Source organism: Poecilia formosa, unplaced genomic scaffold (genome assembly GCF_000485575.1).
Source record: "Poecilia formosa unplaced genomic scaffold, Poecilia_formosa-5.1.2 Scaffold471, whole genome shotgun sequence".
Taxonomy (NCBI): domain Eukaryota; kingdom Metazoa; phylum Chordata; class Actinopteri; order Cyprinodontiformes; family Poeciliidae; genus Poecilia; species Poecilia formosa.
The window spans coordinates 192102-213004 of NW_006800410.1; the positions used below are offsets into that span (position 1 = coordinate 192102).

General features: G+C 42.6%; 1 protein-coding gene across 12 annotated transcripts in view; it reads left to right on the top strand.

Annotated features, from left to right (window-relative positions):
* Window positions 1-20903, top strand: part of sulf2b (sulfatase 2b) — a 52428-nt gene that overhangs the window by 23017 nt on the left and 8508 nt on the right. For 3 of the 12 annotated variants that reach the window (XM_016664154.1, XM_016664161.1, XM_016664160.1), the window contains exons 1-8: window positions 8290-8836; window positions 14262-14486; window positions 14660-14780; window positions 15616-15734; window positions 16504-16655; window positions 17438-17607; window positions 19880-20030; window positions 20139-20238. In XM_016664154.1, coding sequence (XP_016519640.1) covers window positions 14312-14486; window positions 14660-14780; window positions 15616-15734; window positions 16504-16655; window positions 17438-17607; window positions 19880-20030; window positions 20139-20238 — 988 coding nt within the window. In that variant the 5' untranslated portion in view covers window positions 8290-8836; window positions 14262-14311. Of the gene's footprint in view, window positions 1-1898; window positions 1936-8289; window positions 8837-14207; window positions 14232-14261; window positions 14487-14659; window positions 14781-15615; window positions 15735-16503; window positions 16656-17437; window positions 17608-19879; window positions 20031-20138; window positions 20239-20903 lie in introns of those variants that run through there. The other 9 variants (XM_016664156.1, XM_016664157.1, XM_016664155.1 and 6 more) reach the window with 9 other exon arrangements.

Consider the following 20903-nt stretch of genomic DNA (forward strand, 5'->3'; position numbering starts at 1 on the left):
GGATCTACGTTAGCGTTAGCTCCAGCTCTGTATCAGTAGGATCTACGTTAGCGTTAGCTCCAGCTCTGTATCAGTAGGATCTACGTTAGCGTTAGCTCCAGCTCTGTATCAGTAGGATCTGCGTTAGCGTTAGCTCTTCTGCCTGAGCGCAGTGTAAACGTCCCAGAGGTCCCAGCTGAGCTGCTGCTCTTCATCAGGCTATTTCTGTGTGAGTGGGAAGGATGGATGCTGCGCCGCAGGCGGCAGAGGAACCAGCAGCCGCTCCGGTCCGGTCCGTTTGCTCTCACGGAGGGAACCAGCTCATTTCTCCTCTTTCCACATTTATAATCCATTTGGCTCCATTATTTTATTCTTCTGAAACTGATCCAGTTGGTTCCTAAAGTATTCGGGTTTTTTATAAATTCACAGCTAATGTCGTCTGGATTGATTTTATAATCCATGCAGGAACAGTTCTGGGTTTTTTATTATTTTAATTAATTTAATTCAGTTGGTTTTAGTTTTTAGCGTTTGCTTCTTTTTATTAGTTATTAGTTAAATATTGTTTAGTTTCTGGTTAGTTTCTATTAGCTATAAAAGTAGTTTTAGTTTTTTCATAGTTTATAAATTTTTTGATAATGAATTTAATTTAAAAGGGAAACTGCAACTCCAACATGAATTTGATGCTCTGGATCAGATTGTAGCAAAAGTTAATTCACATCTGCAGAAATCAGGTTACAGTTCTGTGGTTATATAAACACTGATTGATTAATAAATACTGAACAGATTATATTTTTTAAAAATGTTTTAATTATTAACAAACTGATTGGATTTTTCTCCAAACTTTTTCTGTTGCCGTTTTGTAAACTATCGTTACTAACAGCTGACGAGAACTGATCATGTTACAACAAAGGTTTCACATCAGATCAATAGATTCATAAACACAAAAACAAAAGATATTATATGTATAATTTCAGTAAGTTTTAGTTTTATAAAAGTGTGATATAGTCCCAGTTGGTTTGTTTTAGTGGAAAAGTTGTCAGTATTTCCTGTTTAGCTGCGTTTCCAGATCCTCCCTCCAACCTGCAGCAGCTGCTGCTGCAGCAGCTGCTGCTGCTGGAGGACGGAGAGACGCAGCTCAGAGTCTAACTGATGACCTCTGCTGCTGCAGCCTGCGGCTGTTTGTAAGAAGGAAGATAAATAAATAAAGAAGACAAATGTCCCGTCTTCTGTGGAGGACAAACTAAATCTTCCCTGAGGCTCTGCTCTTCCTCCTCCTCCTCTTCCTCCTGCTGCTCAGAGGAAGAGCAGCAGATAAAACCTGGAATCACTGTTGGCTGCAGAAACTGTTCCACATGAAAAGCCTCCGGATCCGTCGGATTGTTTCCGTTTGAAAACAAAAATCTTCAGCAAATCCTCTGAACGAACAGATCTGGAGTCCAGCAGCTTCTGCTGAAACGGCTGAAAGTAATCTGATTACTTCCTCCTGAAGGATGATCCAGACAGGAACATGGTTCAAAACGTCACCATCATCGAACCTGAAATAAAACCAAAACAGGAGCAGAAATAATCTTTCAGATTCAGCAGCAAAGTGAGGCAGAAAACCAGAGTTGGTGAAAACACGGCGGCATCAAATATGTTTAATAAAAATAACGTTCGCTCGTCCAGAGGATGTGCGTCTAGTTTATTAATGTTTAGTTTCCCTTTGGGATTAATAAAGTGTTAATACATTTAAATGTGAATCTGCTTTTAAAGCTGAGATGTGAGTTTGGTTCTGGAGGAAGGACCTGTGCTAACGCTGCTCTGAGTTCCCATGATGCATCAGTCTGACCCTGATGACCTCAGCAGCTGTTGGTCGATGTAAGGAGAGGTGCAGCCTGCAGGGGGCGCTAAGGCTGATCTGTTTGTTTTTCTGTTTTCAGATCTGACCTCAGCTGCCATCCATCTGGATCTGAGCAGGTAACGCACCTGAACACTGAACCGGTCCAGAACCGGTACCACAAGCTCACAGAATCAGAGGCAGACTTTAAGGGTTTTAGCTGAAGAACTGGGGCTGCGCTCGTTTTCCAGACCAGTTAACGGGTCTCACCTGAACCAGTTTGGGTTGAGCTCAGAACCAGGATATTGTGGGTATATTTTATATCTGCTGCATTTTTCTTCATTTATTCATGTATGTTTAATGATTTAACGTGAAAAAAGAGAAAACATAAGGAGAGGAAGTGGAACTGCTGTATAAACAGTCACTTCAAAATAAGAGCATCAATATAAACGTCTGGCTAATTTGAACAGTCAATAACTGTTGAATTTTATTTAACAGCTGGATAAATTAGCAGAAAATTTTAATTAAGGGGAAGTTAAGTGTGCTAAAGTTTTCAGTTGGCAAAAGTGCTATAGTGCTAAGCTAACATTTAGCTTAGTGGATTAGCAGAACTGTGTTTACTGGACGGTCAAACAGTAAAGAGAAACTGTCATGGCGTAGAAACCAGCAGAGCGCCCCCTGCTGCTGCTGTGAGAGTCCTGCTGGTCCAAAGCCAGGAGTCAGCGCCAGCTAACGGCTAACTGTTAGCTGCTAGCACTCAGCAGGCGGTCCGGCTGGCTACAGTTCTGGCCGGGTTGTGGGGAATTGGGTCAGTTTGTTTCCTTCAGCGCCGGCTCTCAGAGGGCCGACGCTTCTGGAGGGTTTAACTCAGCTGCTGTTCTCTCTCTCACACACACACACACACACACACACTCACACTCGGTCCGCTGTGACTGGATCTGGTTTCTCAGGCGCCTCAGTAGCTCAACCTGGAAGCCTCCTCCTCTTCGTCCTCCTGTTCTTCCTCCTCCTCTTCTTCAAACGATGTGTCTTTGTGTTTCTGCTGCTGACTCGGCACTGAATGTTTCACATCAGAATCTCAGAAGTTGGAATATTAGCCAGAGCTGATTCAGGCTGAAGCTAGGAAGCTACGTTTAGCCGTAGCAGCGCTCATACAGTATGGAACGTTTATCTGCGTTTTCCGTTCATATTTTCTGTTTATATTTGATGATAATTTGTGTAAATATTGGAGAACGAAGCGTCTGGGTCTGAAGAGACCTGAGGTCAGGTGATTGGGTCGTCACATGTGATGATGTCACACAGCAGAGCTGACTTCACTCTAATCAATGACATCATCATTTATTCCAGGAAGCCAGTCTGTCGTCATTCAGTTCACACTGAAATATTTTGTGTAAAATAATTGTTGTTTATTGCCAAAAGATGATTGAGAGAAAACAAACCACGTAGTTTGTTATTTTACAAAGGTGATGGTTCTGGTTCTGTGGTTCTGCTGAGACCCAGTTGGTTGACGGCGAGCTGCAGGTCGTCTTCTTCGTTGGTTCTGCTCGACGTTTTCTGGGTTTTATGGGACCAGATGCAGGAAGGTCAGAGTGGAGGCTTTAGTGCAGAACTGAGCAGCAACAAGGCAGGATGAAAAACATAATAATAATAATAATAATTCATAGGTGCCTCCATGCATTGCCCCAATAATATTAATCAGGATAATCATCATAAATGCTCCAGTTACTATGAATCAAAATCTAAGCATCTGGTCTCAGCCTGGATTTAAAGGAGCTCACTCTTTTGGATGTTTTTCAGTTTTCTGGAAGTTTGTTCCAGATCTGTGGAGCATAGAAGCTGAATGCTGCTTGTCCATGTTTGGTTCTGGTTCTGGTTCTGGATGCAGAGCAGAACCAGAACCACCAAACATCATAACTGCAGTTGGTTCTGATTGTCTGGAGATTTGTCGTGGCTTTCTGTATCACACAGTGATCAGCATAATGCATGGTTACCGTGACAACAGCAGTTAGAAAAGACTCGGTGGCTCAGTGTCTACAACAACAAGATGCTGAAAATTAAAGCAGAAAGCTGGAAACGTTTTATTTTACATACGACTCGACATGGACCGAATAAAACCGCAAGAAAATGTTTAATTAACACAAACATTTTTTAAACAAACTACAAACCAGCAAAAGTCTCCTAAATAAACCAATAACAACATTGATCACAATAGGCAGGTGATCAATATCAATAGATAATACATCTGGTAGAATACAGAACCGGACGGCATTCTGGGAAATGTAGGCGTCAGCCGCTCACCGCTAAGCTAAGCTAGCTGGGTGGAATCAACTAGCACTCATTCTTTGGTTGCCTAGCAACAGCCTGCTCAGTAACTTGCTAAGCTTCAGGTTTCACTTCATAACTGTTTGAAAATAAGAAAACATCATGGAGTAAAAGCTGGATAAAACTAAAAAAATTCATCACTAAATATATCAATATCAACTTGTATGAAATGATTATCATGAGTTTTTATCGTCCGGCTCAAACTAACGACGGAAATCCGACTCCTGTCGGTTCAAAGTCTTTAGCTTAAGGAGTTTACTAACAAATCAAACCCAAATGTTTTTATGGTTTTAATATTGTTTCTAAAATTAAAAATGAAACTTCCCCTGCAGACTGGGGTTATTATAGTTCACTAAAACTAAAAGTAACAAAACCTGAACTTTAGAAAATACTTTTAAGTAAATAAAAACAGTAACTGAGGAAAAACTAACAGGAACTGCATTGTGTGTTTATGAAACATAAATTATCCTTCATGTTTATGAATATGATTATTATGTGTTTGTTCAACTAAACCTGAAAACATTTCTTGAAATTTATTTTTCTGCTGAGTATTAATTAATTAATCACTGTAGAGACGATTCTGCAACTAAATAAGAACTAAAACTTAAAAACTAATAAAAACGAAAACTGACTGAATTTGACAAACTAAACTTCACATTGAAGTGAAACTGAACCATAATGAAAACCCAGATCTGTTGTGACCCTGCTCCGCCCGCCCAGGCCCCTCCTCCCTCCGTGACCTTTGACCCCAGGACCCCTGTGAAGCTGCTGACTCTCTGCTCTGACCAGTCCAGCAGGCTTCCCCCTCGTTTCCATGGCGATCTGCCTGCTGTGACTCCGGTGGGCTCAGTGGACCAGCGGTCCGGTCAGACCGGCCGTCCCCAAAGCCCCCTCCCCCACCTGTTGCCGTGGCAATGCTCCTGCTGTCTGATGGTCCAGATCTTTACTTTCACTTTCACTTCCTGTGCTGCAGCTCTGCTGCTGCTTCTGGGTTTCACCAGCTGCTCCTCTCATCCAGAACCTCCAGTCCAGTTCTGGTTCTGGTTCTGGTGATCCAGAACTTTAAACTGGGCTCTGCTGAAGGTTTCTCTCTGGACCTCAGCTTCTGCTTCCTGTTTCATTCTGCCTGTGAATGAATTCACAACGTAGATTTCTGGGTTCTAACCGGGTCGGGTCTGACTGGGTCCAGAGGAACCGGCTGGCCAGACCGGGCCAAACCGGGCCAAACCGCAGCAGGAAGCAGCCTGAAGGCGGAGGGACTTTTTCAGCGGCTGGAAACAGGAAGCTGGAAGCAGGAAGCAGGAAGTGTTCTGGATTTATATCAGAGAAACGATGAAAACATGAAGCAGAAACGGACCAGAACCGACCCGGATGGTTCTGGACCGGCGCTGCTTTCACAGAACGGTTCCAGGAGTTTACACCATGAAAACTATCACCAGGTCATCATAAAACCATAAAGTTTGAGATGTTTCAGTTCATCAGAGACGATTAAAATAATAATAATAACTTTAAAATATTTGCTTTTTCAGTTCATCCTGATTTCCTCTGGATTTAAAAACAAACTTTTATCTAAATATTAAACCTGGAACTTTAAACTTTTTGCATAAAGAAATAAGTTATTAGTGGACACACTGTCGTCACTTTTCCTCCTTTTTTGCCACAAGAAAATACGATTGTTTTCATTTCTGTTTTTTATTATTTTCATTTTTTTGTGAAGTGTTTTTAAATTTCCTGATGATTTCCGTACATCCAACCTTCAGACTCCCTTTGCATTTTCTGGAGAAAGATCCAGAATGAAAAGTTGCTTCATTAAAATCCAGACGTCCAGTTTGCAAATTGTTCTGGTGAAAAAATAGAGAAAATGAATTTTGAGCAGTCAGAAGAGGAAGTGGTCGTTCTGCCTTTGGAGTCACTTCCTGTATTTAGTAAAGCATCATAAATGAATTTTGCTTTATGAGTCAAAGTTTCGTCGTTGTCTTGGTGGTTTCCTTCGTGCGTACGGCCCAGTGCCGTCTCCATGGCGATGTCAGAACGTCACGGGTTCTGGACGCTGACGGACAGCGGATCCGTTTTATTTAACAGATTTCTGATCATAATAAATGACAATACTTGTGTTTTTGGTGCCTCTTTATGCTGCAGCAAACTGACATGTTGGCCGCTGATCATTTCTGCTCTAATTCAAAATAAAAAGTCTCCATCAGCACCTTGTTCTGAGGGCCACACAGAATCTTTCCATGGGCCCCTAACGGCCCGGGAGCCACACTTTGGATCCCCTTAACAACAGAAATGTTTGGTTTATTTTTGTTTTTAGTTGGGATTTTGGTTTCTCTGGTTCTACTGGTTCAGATTTCTCCTTAAAGTCCAGTCCGGTGGTTCTGAAGGCTGCGGGTGTTTCTGTAAAACCCAGATCATGATCCCACCTGGACTCTGATGTTGGACCAAACCAGGACCGAGTGGAACCGGGTTCTTCAGCAGAACCGCAGCGGTTCTGCTGAAGAACCCGGTTCCTGCTGCAGGTCAGGCTGCTCTGCTGTCACCATAATGACACTAAATTACAGTTTTCATCTCTGGGCTCTGATGGAGGCTTTTAGCTGCTCACACACACACACACACACACACACACACACACACACACACACACACACAGAATGGTGTCAGAGGTGAGTGTTTAACATGATTATGCTGCTCTAATGGAGGCAGTGATCAACTCGACACATAAACAGCCGCTGCTCGTCTCTCTGCAGCAGCTATAAATAAATCAACGTTTAATTTTGAGCTTTAAGATGGAAAATAGTTGCGAAATGTTTTGCCTCTTCAGCAGGAACAACCTGGAGACAAACATGAACTAAAACCAGAAACATGAAATATCAGAACGTTCATTTTTATTATTTTTGTTTTTTATTTTTTTTAAAAAAAATCAAGAAACTATCATTTTAAAAAGTTAGATTTAATCATTTAATTTTACAACATGAAACCATTTTTCAAATTTATTTAATCTGGTTTATTTTTCATTTATTTATCTCGGTGTATTTTTTAAACAAGAATTCTTTTAAATCATGAAACTTTTTCAAATATTTAATTTTTATTCATATTTTATAGTTTGTTTTTGTTTTTTGTTTTTTCAAAAGAAGAAAGCAAGAAATTTTAAAAATGAATTTATTTTTATTTTTTAAGTCTTTTCTCTCTGATGCTCAAACGCTGAACTACTGTCCAGTTTAACCAGTTTAGCAAAGAAAATCAGTTCATGTGGTTTTTATTTGAGGAGAAATTATGGAAGATCATTCAGTTTTTTATAAATCCATAAAAAGAGCCTAAATATCATCAGTTCCACAGAAGGAGAAACAGAAATATAGTTTTGTAAAGTTAAATATTTTTTTTACCACCCTAAGAAACATTAAGAAACATTCAGTCTCAGTTTTACTTTTTCGAAAAAATATTTTTTTACGTCAGAAATGAGAAATAATTGATTTCATGTGCAGTAAAACGCTGCGAATGTCTGAACCTTTAATGAGAACTTCAGGCTGAGAGGCCGGCCGGATGAATCCATAATCAGATTTCATATTAATGCTGCAGGCGGAGAGAAAAGTTCAGCTTTATTCATCTAGTTTTAATAAAAACATGTTTTCTAATGTCATTTCCTGAGGAGTAAGAAACATTTAGCCAACATAAAAACATCAGATTCATTCTGGGAATTAAATCCAAAACAGTTTATAAAATAAATATGAAAACCAGACGGATTTCTGGCTGCAGGACATTAAATCTGCAGAATGAAATATTTATTCAGACTGTCTCCATGTCAGATCATCTGACATCATAAAGAAAAGCTTCTGACAAAGAACAACCAATCAGAGCCGGGAGGCGGGGCTTAGCACTGTCAGTCATCCTCAAGGACTCGCTGCAAAATGTGCTAATGGCAGAGAAACGGCTTATCGACGTCATCAGTGGCTACGCTAAATAGCCTTAGCATTCAACCTAGCTGCAGAGTGCAAAGGGGGAGAGTGATTGACAGCACTAAGCCCCGCCTCCTGGCTCTGATTGGTTGTTTCTCACTGAGGAGATCAAAGTTTTCACAGATTGAAAACATGGTGAAAGTTTCAACTAAAAATTATTTTTTTCTGTAGTTACAAACTGCAGTTTTAACGGATCAGAACCGGCAGCCAGAACTTCACGGCTCCTGGGTTTCTGCATCATATTTAACAAAAACAGAGTCAGAAATGAAATGTTTCAGGTTTCAGTTTGAATCCCGTCCAGCTGCAGACGGGCGAGCTGCAGGAGAGAGAGAAACGGAGAGATGAAGCGACACAGAGACAATGGAGAGAGAGAGGAGGAGCGGTAGAAGGAGGCGGTGGTTTTAACGGTGTGCTTGTCGAGGCGGTTACCACGGGGATCATTGCCATGACCGCCACCACGGCAACCGCTAACGAGCTGTGAGGGATAGGAGGCTCAGGTTGGCGGTCTGGTGCCGGGGGCCCAGGAGCCAGGCAGCAGGAGAGACGATGAGGAGGGAAAGGAGAAGCTGTGAGAGATTTGAGTTTGAAACGTCAGCTGAGAGGAAGCGAGAAGAGGAAGAGGAAAGCAGAAGTGACCGGCTCTGAGGAACACGATTCTGCAGAGTTTCTCCTGCCGGGTTTGGACCTTCGTGCTTCAGTGAGTCCGTCTGGTTCCCCCCGGGTCCGGAGATTTGTTTGGGTTTCAGAGAGGACTGATGAGCAGCTGAAGGTTTGTGGTTCTGACTTTAATCAGTGAATGTTTTAGATTTATTCTGAAAAAAGCTTCACTTCCTCCTGATTCAGGCTCAGAAACTGGACCTGGGTCCGGTTCTGGTCCAGCAGTCAGACGTTCGGTGCTGAATGTTTCTCTGATTTATTCATATAAATTTACTGAAGTCATCAGAGAAACGCTGAGTGAATTTCAGCAGCTGATTTTCCACTCTGGTCAGATTTAAATGTTATTTTAAACCTTTCTGTGGTTGTTTCATTTCTGTATTTATGTAGTAAAACTTTAAATAATAATATACTGGACCTGGTTTGGAGAACAGGAGCGTTAAACAGATCCAGAACATTTCCTGCTCAGGTTTCTGCTGCAGTCACACATTTAAAACTAAAAAACTAAAATATGTTTCATCATATTTTAGTAAATCCCATTAAACTGTTTCGGCTCCAGACCGGCCGTCCCTGATCCGGTGGTTCTGTTGGGTCTCTGGATCTGACCTGCATAATGTCTGAGGTTCTGGAGGCGCCATGTTGGCAGTGGGTCGGGTCAGAATCCGATCTAATCAGAAACGTTAGCTCCGCTAACATAAAGCGCTAAACCAAAACGGTAAATAAGAGCCTGAATATGAACGGCTAACTACTGGAAGAATTTGAAGAAATTAATAATCAAAAATTCAACACAGATATTGAACTTTATTCAACTGAAGGTTAACGAAACAGTTAACACTTTTCAAATTATCTGGAAAAATTAATTTACAGGAAGCTAAGTGTGCTAGGCGTTTTCTAAGTTGGCTGAAGCGCTAAACCAAAAATTTCTGTGTCGATGACTGATCCTTCACCAGAAGCTTTTACCTCCTGGACCTCCTGAGATAAATTAGCTCCATTACCTCCTGATGTAAAACTCCTCCATCGCTGTTCTTTGGAGGCTAAACGTTGCTGCCAGACCTCAGGAACAGGAGGGAGACGTGGCGGCGGTCGGTTTACCAGTCTCTCTCTGACGTACGTGATGTTCGCTGTCTTTAAGGAAACAACCAAACCAATCTGAACGTCTCGTTTGTCCTGAATCAAATCAGAACAGTTTCCTGTTTCCACAAACCTCCAGTAATTTGACCAGATTCAGAACGGAGGTGAAATTTTCATGAGATGTTTCTGCTGTCAGCTGTCTGACTTCATCTGGAGGAAGAAACTGGAGAAATCCACCAGAAGTGGCTTCATTTCTGCAGCTTCATGTTTAATTTAAGGACGATTGTCACCATGAATCACTTCCTCATTGTTCAGCTTCGGACTGAAGAGTTTCTGACATGTTGAACTCTGACCTCCAACATTTTCTCTCTTTTCCTGGATCTTTTTCCTCATCGTTTCTCTTTCATAATTGCAGTAATTAAAGGTGTGAAGCTTTGTGCTGCTGGTCACATCTGGCCTGTTTTCTCACCGTCGGTCGTCTCCGTTGAACATCTCCTGTGTTTCATCTGCTGTCAGGCTGAATGGAAACTTAGTGTCACAAATCATATTTGGGCTGTTTAGTCTGTCATAGGAGAAAATAAAGGGTTTAATGTAATATCTTAAATATATATTCACTCATTTATTTCTAAATGTCACAGATCCATACTGTCTAATTTGAAAGCTAAATATTTACCTCCAAACTAAATATTTAGTTGTTTTTTTTAAATAAAATATATAGTTAGTGAGCTACGTTTTTAATTGGCAATCAAAATCTTTAGTTCAAAATGATATTTAATTAGCAAATTAAATATTTAACTAGCAAGCTAAATATCCAACTCTAAACTAAATATTTAATTGGCGAACAAAATATATATAGCTTGACGCTGACATTTACAAACATGTCTTTCTCCTATGATGAGCTAAATAACCCAAATTCTAGCTGCAAATGTTTGGCTGTGTAAGTTGTAAGAACCGTTTTCTGTAAGGACACGATGGTCCATCGCAGTTTGACCTAAATAGCAAACGCAGCTAAGCTAGCTAAGCTAGCTAAGTGTGCTAACCGCACAGCCACAGAGAGAAGCAGCTGCTGATGATTCTCTACTGGTTAACTTTGTGTTGTCAGTTTTCTGGGACGCTCTGAAACGTCCTCTGGTCGGTTCTGGATGAAATGTCCCTGTGACTCTATAGATCTGGTGGTGGAGAGATTTCACTCCGCTCAGATAAAACGGTACGAGTTGTTTGTTTGAAAGCTGAACCTCGTTTAGTCGCTGCGGCTTCGACCGCCATGATGAGCTGAACGTCTTCCACCTGTTCTAACCTTCACTTTATTCAGCAGCTTTAATAAAACAGCAAATATCAACCCGCAGAATCTGAATTAACTGTTGGAAAAAAGACAAGCAGCTCTGACTGTGTACACACCGGTTACATGGAAACCCACCGCAGCGGTAACGTCACGGAGCGGGGCGGTTTCCCCAGTCGGGTGACCTTTCACCTCTTTATTCTTCACCCTGCATGTGAAATCAGATGAATATGAATGAAGCACATTGTCTTTTTATTGACATTCGCTTCATGCCGAGTCGGTTTGGCAGCCGCCTGCGCGCGGTGGCGAGCCCCGCCCCCTGCCTCATGAATATTAATGAGCGGGCAGCCGAGATGGAGAGGCGGCATCAGGATGACAGACGGCGGCATTTCGGACCGGCGGCCGCTGCTCACTGGACCGCGGCTCCATAAAACAGCATTAATTCACACTTTATGCAACACATGGCCGTAATACGACATCTGGCTCCGACTGCTGAACATAAAGCAGCTTTATAGTTTAGATGTTTTCCTTCCTGCGTTTCTCTGCTGAGGAAATAAATGTTGGTTTTCAGATGCAGATTGATCTTTAGTCATTACAGAAAATAAATGAGATGAAACAGAAAACCCAGAGTAGAAATATATTATTGAAGAATCAGACATTTTCTTGTTTTCTCTGATTCTTGATGTTTTTTTCTTTATCTGTCAGATTTTACACCTGAAAAATATTAATAACCTTAACTGTGAAAAGACAAATGAAATAGAGAGTGAGGCCTGAGACTTTACATAGAAATTAGCATTAATTTAATTAATTACACAGATTTTAAACACCCTAAAAACTTTAATGTAATTAATGAAAAATATTTTAGGTTTGCATAACAAAAGTTCCGGGTGGAACCTTTGTAGTTGTGTGTTTCTGGTACACCTGTAAATCTGCCGCACAAACTACAACTGCTAACAGCAGCGATGAAGCGGTGCGGCGTAGCGGGACAGATGTAGCCGTGTCGTTAGCGTAAACGCTCGCCGGTTATTAACGGCTTCATGACGTCTCGTTTCCTGCTGCTGACTCAGACGCTCTGCTGAGGTGAATCATCAGTTTTTGGATGTTTCGCTGTCAGGATGAGACATCTGATATCCCCTCCCCTCAGAGGACCGGCTGCGGTGAATGAACTCAGAGATGACTGAGGGGGAAACCTGGACGTTCAGTTTAACGATTCATTCATTTATTTATTTGTTGTTTTTTAATCCAACAAACCCAAACGTCAGTGTTTCAGAAGGATAAAAATGTTCTGATTGGACGGTTCGGTTCAGAGTCTGCTTCTGGGCCGGTGTTATGCCCAGAAACGCATGCCTGCCCAAAATTGCATCCCCTCTCGCGGGAGCACGCATTTGGGGAGAATAGAGGGGGGATGCATATCGTGGCAGGCTGGAAATCCATGTTGCCAAAAAATGCATCCCTGTGCTAACCTGGAGAAATGGAGAGTTAAGGGTGAAATAACTTTTTCTACATAGAGTAGTTCCATGATCTGCTGGTATAAGTTTTAAATCACTAGAATAATATTTCAGGAAAATAAAGAGGGGATGCATAGTTTGGCAGGCTGAAAAAGCAAATTGCCAAAAAATGCATCCCTGTGCTAACTTGGAGAAATAAAGAGCTGAAAGGATTTCACCTTTTCTACGTAATGACACTTGTTCTCTGAGCTAATGCTATAATTTTTATATCAACAGGATGGATGCAAATATTTTCAGGCTCATGAATTAAAATGCATTCACTCCTACATTAACAGACTAGAAAGTTAAGCATGATGTAAAATGTTCTACATATTGGACCTCTGTTTTGTAATGCTTTTAAGCTGTTATGGTATCAAAAGAAAAAACAGAGAATTTCAAACCATTTGCGGAGAACGTTTTCAACAGAGACGTGCTGAAAAAAAGTTCGACTCATATGTGTCAATAAAGGTGTAAAAACCGTATTTATTTCAAGTAATTTGCGAAATAAAACCCACCATTTTAGGGATTACATGGTTAAGAAACGTGATAATGTTACAAATATCTTTAAAATTTCCTCTTCGGTCATATTTCAGTCCGTTTTCTCGTCAATATGCGAGAGAACAGAGCGATGCGCGCTCCCGCGAGAGGGGATGCAATTTTGGGCAGGCATGCGTTTCTGGGCATAACACCGGGCTCCTTCTGCATGAATTCCTGATGTGTTCAGGAACCGCAAGTCGCTTTAACACCAGGTTCTGTTGATTCTGGTCAGGTTCTGGTTCTTCCACTGATACCAACACTAACTTAGTTTAGTGCTTTAGCATAAAGTTTGAAATGTTTAGCACACCTGCTTCCCTTCACTAGTTTTTTATTTATGCATGAAGCGGTCCGAGACCCTCGGAGAAGAACAGACTCAGACGGAGTAATCCGGGTCGGTCCGGCGCCGGTCTGCTCCCAGGTTGATTGTAGGTCAGTTTCATAATGAGTGACGTAACATTGATGCAGTAGATTAGAGCGGCTGAAGCTGGACGCTGCCGGGTCGCAGCTGGACGGACGGACAGGAACATCTGCATGGCTTCCAAAAACGCTAAACCTTTGCATCTTAGCAAGAGTGTGCTCACAGCAGGCCTGGACTTTGACTAGGCCATTCTAACATGACTCAGTTTTGATCCAAACCATCCCATAATATTTTAGCTTTTCTTCTAACATGGTGTGAATATGTTCCTATAAAGCAGCGTGCCAGGATGACCTCTGACCTTTGTCTCAGTTGAGGGACTCAGCTGCTCCTCCAGAGGCAACAGGAGGTACTGCATGCTGAGGATGTCAGAGTGATTAATAACAACAATCAATAACATCCAAGATGGTTCCCGTGGTGACGGCTTTAACTCCTGGAGGTTCTCCTGTCGGATCTCAGCCAAAACTGCCGGTCCTCCAGAACTCAGAGAGTGTGTGTGTGTGTGTGTGTGTGTGTGTGTGTGTGTGTGTTGGTTCTGTCTGTCGGTCCAGTTTATTTTTTTACTATGTAAATCACTTATTTAATCTTTTTTAAAAATCATTATTTATTTAATCTTATTTCTTTTTATTATTTTACATTTGAGTTTTATCAATAACGTCCAGCGTCTGTCTGACTCTCTGTATAATCTTGACTTTAGCGCCCCCTTCAGGTGTTTCCTCCCTGTAATGTAAACAGTAATTATTTTCCTCAGGTGGACGGATCAACTGACCCTCTGATTAGAACCGGGCCTCACTGGCGGCCATGGCGGCCCAACTACTCCTCCTCTTCCTCTCCCTCTTCCTGTTGGTCTCCATGGCGACTGGAGACGCTCAGTTCCCGTCTGGACAGCGGATGAAGCCGCGCATCCAGAGAGACAGACGCAACATCCGGCCGAACATCATCCTCATCCTGACGGACGACCAGGACGTGGAGCTCGGTGCGGAATCATGGGAAATGTAGTCCTCATTGTGACTGAGGCAGATGAACGTTTTCAGTCTGAGCCACATAAACCTGATTAGTTTCTGTAGCCGTTGATTAGCATCATGACGCTAACGAGCTGCTGCTTCGCCGTTTCACTTCTTGGTTCCTGATGGGCTTTTCTCCGTTCAGGATCCATGCAGGCCATGAACAAAACGCGCCGCATCATGGAGGAGGGCGGGACCTTCTTCTCCAACGCCTTCGTGACCACGCCCATGTGCTGCCCGTCGCGTTCGAGCATGCTCACTGGGAAGTAAGTCTCAGCCAATCACAGCAGGCCGCTGGGTCTGATCCAAACTGAACTGAACTGGATCCCAGTTCAGTTCAGTTCATTACATTAGAAGTATTAATAAGCAGAGAGATTGGTCACTCAACAGCTTGATTTATCTGGGACTTTAACTTGACATCAAGTCAGACTGACGCGGCGGTAGGGGAAGTGGTGCTGCCACCTGCAGGTGGGAGGTGGCAGCAGCATCACTGTACATTTAATGTTTTTGACCATTTTTATGGAAAATTTGTAATGAGCTCAGTTATTAATCAGGTATTGCCACAGAAAAATTCAAGCATCTATTTATTTTGCGTGAATTTCACAGAATCACAAAAACTGGAGCAACTGAAGAGTGGAAATATTTTATTATGAAGTCATTTTTTGTTGTTTTTACTTCATTGTTTTAAAAAATGTCCCATTGAAGAAAACAAGCCAAACTTAAAAGCTAAAATAATATTTTTTCCTTGGAGGTGAAGGAGAAACAAGCTGCTGAGTTTTGAAGAGTGAAGCTGCTTTTGAGTCGTAAAGAAGTGATTTCATCTGGACTGGAGGTCAAACTGTCCGTAAGGCTGGTGAAGGTCGCTGACCTCTGGTCCAGTTTGATCAGCTGCAGCAGATTCAATAAATCAGTTTTTATAACCATATGAAGCCAGTCAGGAACCAAATGGACCCAACCTGCTGCAGTTACAATAAACTGCTGGTTTAAATTTAAATTATGACATTTTGAAAAGGTTTTATTCTTGAGTTAAACTCGTCCTGATTTATCGAAATGTTTTATTTTCTAACTGATGTTTAAGCCTTCAGCTTCTTCTCCTCTCAGGTACGTCCACAACCACAACACCTACACCAACAACGAGAACTGCTCGTCGTTGTCGTGGCAACGCCAGCACGAACCGCGGACCTTCGGCGTCTACCTCAACAACACGGGATACCGAACAGGTGAGTGGGCCGCTCCGACGGTCCGGTCCGGTACGGGCCAAGCCTCTAATGCGCTAGCAGCAAAGCTAACATTTAGCACTTTGACTAGCTTTGAAGACGTTTAGCGCTCTTAGCTAACGCTAATTTACTTTAGTGTTTTATAAACTTGAATAAATTTCAACGTCAGCTGTTAATAATTCCTCAGGTAGTTGCACATTTATATTCATGCTCTTATTTTGAAGTGGAGAAAGACAGATGTTCAGGAACCATTAAAACGTTGTTGAACTTATAAGTTATAATAAAATTAATTTCTTGCTGAGGATGGTACTCTTTAAGGGCAGATATAATTTGAATTGAAGCTAGCGCATTAGCACTTTAGCGTTAGCTTCTGCTAAGTGTTGTGTTGATATAATGCTTTAAGCTAATGTTTATGGTTAGCGCTTAGCCACCCTCAGTGGTGAGAATGCTAACTAAACTATCAACATGGTTCATGTTAGCATGTTAGCATTAGCTTCTGCTAAATACCATGTTGGTTTAGCGTTTAGCATGAGAAAAGGGAATGTTTATGAATTTAGTTGCAGCTGATATTAAACATGTTTTTGGTTCTTTATCAAGTTATTCAGTAAAATCTGTTTGACAGTAAATGAGTGAAGTTAAACTCTAAGCGTCCAAAAAAAGCACATCTGCCCGGATCAGGACTGATGCTGGATGAGTGATGAGCAGAACCGTTTCCATGGAGATGAGGAGGTTTGGTTCCTGCAGCGCTCTGACTCTGTTGTCATCCTGGCAGCTTTCTTCGGGAAGTACCTGAACGAGTACAACGGCTCGTACGTCCCTGCCGGGTGGAGGGAGTGGCTGGGCCTGGTGAAGAACAGCCGCTTCTACAACTACACTCTGAGCCGCAACGGCGTCCGGGAGAAACACGGAGCGCAGTACCCTCAGGTCAGACCACACGGCAGGGCGCCGCTCCTCTGGGAGCTGATCAGCCGGGGAACCAAAGGTTGGTCCGGTCCGCTCCGGTTCAGAATCTGAAGGATTTTATTCTCATTGTCACAAAGACAACGAAATTGCAGTTTCAGTTACAACCATCCATTACGCAACAACACGAGGGGGGTGGGGGGTAGTTGGCTGAGGCCTTGCAGCCCGACAGGCGCCGCCCTGCAGGAGGAAATAGGAAAAATAAGGAAAACATCAGGCAAGGAGAGGAACAAACAGCCTGTCTCACTCTCTGCTCTTTGCAGGGCAAAGAAAGAAAACCTCAGCACATATAAACACATATAGACAAAACTAGCCGGGTACGAAGGAGGAGTTCAGCTTCAGCCATATTCAGAAAATCAGACTCGTTAGGGCCAGATTGAAGAGAAATACTGCTGAAGTTCTGGTTCCAACAGAACCGGCTCTACCGGACCATCTGGGAATCAGCTTTTGATGGATCTCTGGTCCAACAAACCCAGCTGGGTTCCAGCACTGAGGTCCAGTTCTGAGGATCCACCGATTCAGAAAGTATTCACACCCCTCAAACGTCAAAAGCATTTACAGCCCCTTTACTCTGATACCACCGAGGGAAACCAGCTGTGTGTTTTATGCTCAGTCCAAATGCAGCGATTCTACGAAGCCTAAGATTCGGATGAGAGCAACCAGAACCGCCTTTGGTCCAACAGAACCTGATGTGGACCAGCCGGTTCCAACCTGCTGCTCTCCTGTTTGTCCCTCTGTGTCTCCAGGACTACCTGACCGACCTGATCACAGCCGAGTCCATCCGCTACTTCCGCTCCTCGAAGCGGATCTACCCGCACCGGCCGGTCCTGATGGTTCTGAGCCACGCCGCGCCGCACGGACCCGAAGACTCGGCGCCGCAGTACAGCGACGCCTTCGCCAACGCGTCACAGCACATGTAGGCAAATCAGACGGCTGTGTTCAATGAGACAAAACTTTATTAATGTTCTGGAGGAGAAACACACACACACACACACACACACACACACACACACAATGGCACTAAGCCGGTGTAATCCAGCTCAACAATGGAGCTGCTCTGTTCTGCACCGCAGGATAAATCCTGAAACCTCTCAATCCTCCAGACTCCCNCTCACACACACACACACACTCAAACACACACACACACTCAAACACTCACACACACACACACACTCAAACACACACACACACTCAAACACTCACACACACACACGATGGCACTAAGCCGGTGTAATCCAGCTCAACAATGGAGCTGCTCTGTTCTGCACCGCAGGATAAATCCTGAAACCTCTCAATCCTCCAGACTCCCTGAGTTTCTTCATGGAGATTTGACAGCGAGTCAAAGTCCGAGTTCTGAATCAGAAACACGTGTCGGATCCGTTCCCAGAGGAAGGCCGGCTGCTCCCGGGAAGCTGCTTAAATCCGCTTGAAGCGCAGCAGGTTTCTCTGCAGGAATCCTTTCTGCTTCACTCAGCGCTAGCACCGCTAGCTGTCCAGGCTTAGGAACCAGATGAAGAGCTGCTGCAGTGTTTTATTTTGTAATAATCCAGATTCAGATGTCAGGATGTAAATCTGAGGAACAAACGGCCGGCAGGTTCCAGGTGGTTCTGAGTGAAAACCGGGTCGTTATCGTGTGACGGTCCTGACCAGACGGTCATCAGACTGCTCTTCATTACAAAGCTGCTTCTGACTTTACAAAGTCCACTTTATTTTATTTCCATCTTTTAAAGCAAAACACCATGAAAGGCACAAAAATAAAATGTATTAAATTAAATGAATAACCAGTGGTGGGCGTCGCTAACTAAAAAGCTAACGCTAAAGCTCTACTCAAACGCAGCATTTAATGGAAGCTAATGCTAAAGTGCTACATCGACATGGTATTTAGCTGAAGCTAATGCTAATTCAACACACCAACACAACTTCTTCCCATTGAGAGACTATAAACCTGAAGCACCAATTAAATTTTCACAATTATAATTTGCATATTTTATAAAACCCTCAGATATTTTATTTATGTTTATCTTGTTTTCTATTGTCTGTTTTTATTTTGTTTCTTGTTTAAAATAAAACGAGAGGAAACAGCTGCTGCTTATTCAGTGTTCACCACTTCAAAATAAGAGCATGAATATAAACGCCTAACTACTCAAAAACGTCTGAACAATCGATAACCACAAACTTATTCAACTGAACATTTACAAAACAGCCAAGAAAATTAGATTTAGAAAAATCTAATTTCTGAATTTTTCTGAATTTCCCATTATAAAAACTGAAGCTAGCTGCGCTAAATATGTTCAAAGATTAAAAACCACGAAGCGAAAAGCCAGTTTGGGTGTTAGCGCATTAGCAGTGTGCCCACTGCTGGTAGTATTTCAGTAAATTTCTTGCCTTGTAAAGCCAGAGAAGCAGCGGGACGTTAGCGGGGCGGCAGGAAGGTCGTCTGGGTCCAAACCCACCTGGAGCCGGTCTGCTGGACCAGAACCGTTTAAACCCGCAGGTTCTGCTGCTCCTGTCAGCTGCTTCATGGAGCCCAAACACGTTTCCAGCTGTTCAGGCAGCAGCAGCCGATCTCAGAGCCAGAAATGAAACGATGCCACAGAGGAGGAGCGACGGGAGTCATTCATTATCCAACAGGAGCCTGAGTGTTTTCTGAGTCCACTGAACACGGCGGTGAAGAGGGAAAGTCCTTCCCAACATTTATTACGAAACAAACAGTTTTTCATGACATCATTTGAAATGCTCGGCTCGTTTTGCTGCAGGTTGTTTCAACCATTTCACAGCCTGGAAATGTTTGCATCTGATGCATCATCTGAAATATTCATAAACAACAGAGACGCTCCTCATTTCTTCTTCACTCCAGAGAATAAAACACATTTTAGTTTCCGTTTACTGGAAAATCAAAATACAGACAGATCAGATTACTTTCTTCTTCTTTAACTTCCTGCTGCTGCTGAAGCCAGTTGGCTTCATGAAGCTGTTGAGTTTTTTAGATGCAATGATGTAACAATGTCATGATGAAACAGCAATCGTTAGCTACTTCTGACTTTCACTTGATTAAAACATGCTGCAGTGGCTCTGCTCTGACCAGAGGACAGGTTTTGGTTCTCCTCTCGGGTCGCAGCATGTCATCGATCCAGAAAAGTCCAGAATGTTTCTAATCACAGATTGCTCTCCTCTTCCCTTTCCACCAGTACTCCCAGTTACAACTACGCCCCGAACCCAGACAAGCACTGGATCATGCGCTACACGGGCCCCATGAAGCCCATCCACATGGAGTTCACCAACGTGCTGCAGAGGAAGCGGCTGCAGACGCTGCTGTCTGTGGACGACAGCGTGGAGCAGGTAAGACCCGGAGCTGGACCCACAAAACCCGGCCGCTGGAGCCGGACCGGGGCGGGTAAAACCCGGCCGCAGCGCCGTGTTTCTGACCCGTTTGATTCTGTGTCTCAGCTCTTCAACATGCTGGTGGAGACAGCAGAGCTGGAGAACACCTACATCATCTACACGTCCGACCACGGCTACCACATCGGGCAGTTTGGCCTAGTCAAAGGTGAGGAAGCCATTCAGCCAATCATGTTTTAATATAAACTGTCATCAAACTTTGCTGAGATCCTGGGATTTTAAAACATTTTAAAACATAAAACTGCATAAATCTTCAGTATTTAATCGATCCTATAATCACACATCTGGACGTAGCAATTTTAAAATGTTTTAGCATATTTTAGCCATATTTAGCCTAATTTTGTTTAGTTTAGAATAGTTTACCTTCTAAAACATTTTTTCATTTCAGTTAATTGTGTCTTGTTTTAGTTTGTTTAATTCTACCTTACAGCTATTTTAGCTTACTTAGAAAATTTACCATATCTTAGTTCACTTTATTGTATTTTAGCTTATTTAGCTTAGCTTGGTTCACTTTAGCTAGCGTAACAATTTTAGCTTATCTTATTTTACCTCACAGTATCTTATTTAGCTTAGCTTATTTTATGTTAGCTTGCTTTAGTTGATTTAGCTTAGCTCAGATTTTTTAGCTTAGTTTATTTTAGCTCAACCTTAGCTTTATTTTTGACTTAGCTTATTCTGCTTTTCCTACTTTCTTATTTTAGCTTACCTTAGCACAATTAGCTTAGCTTACTTTATTTTAGCTTCCTCAGTAACTTAACGCAGGTTGACCCATAGATCAGATCAGGTTAAAACAACAAAGAATTTCTGGATAAC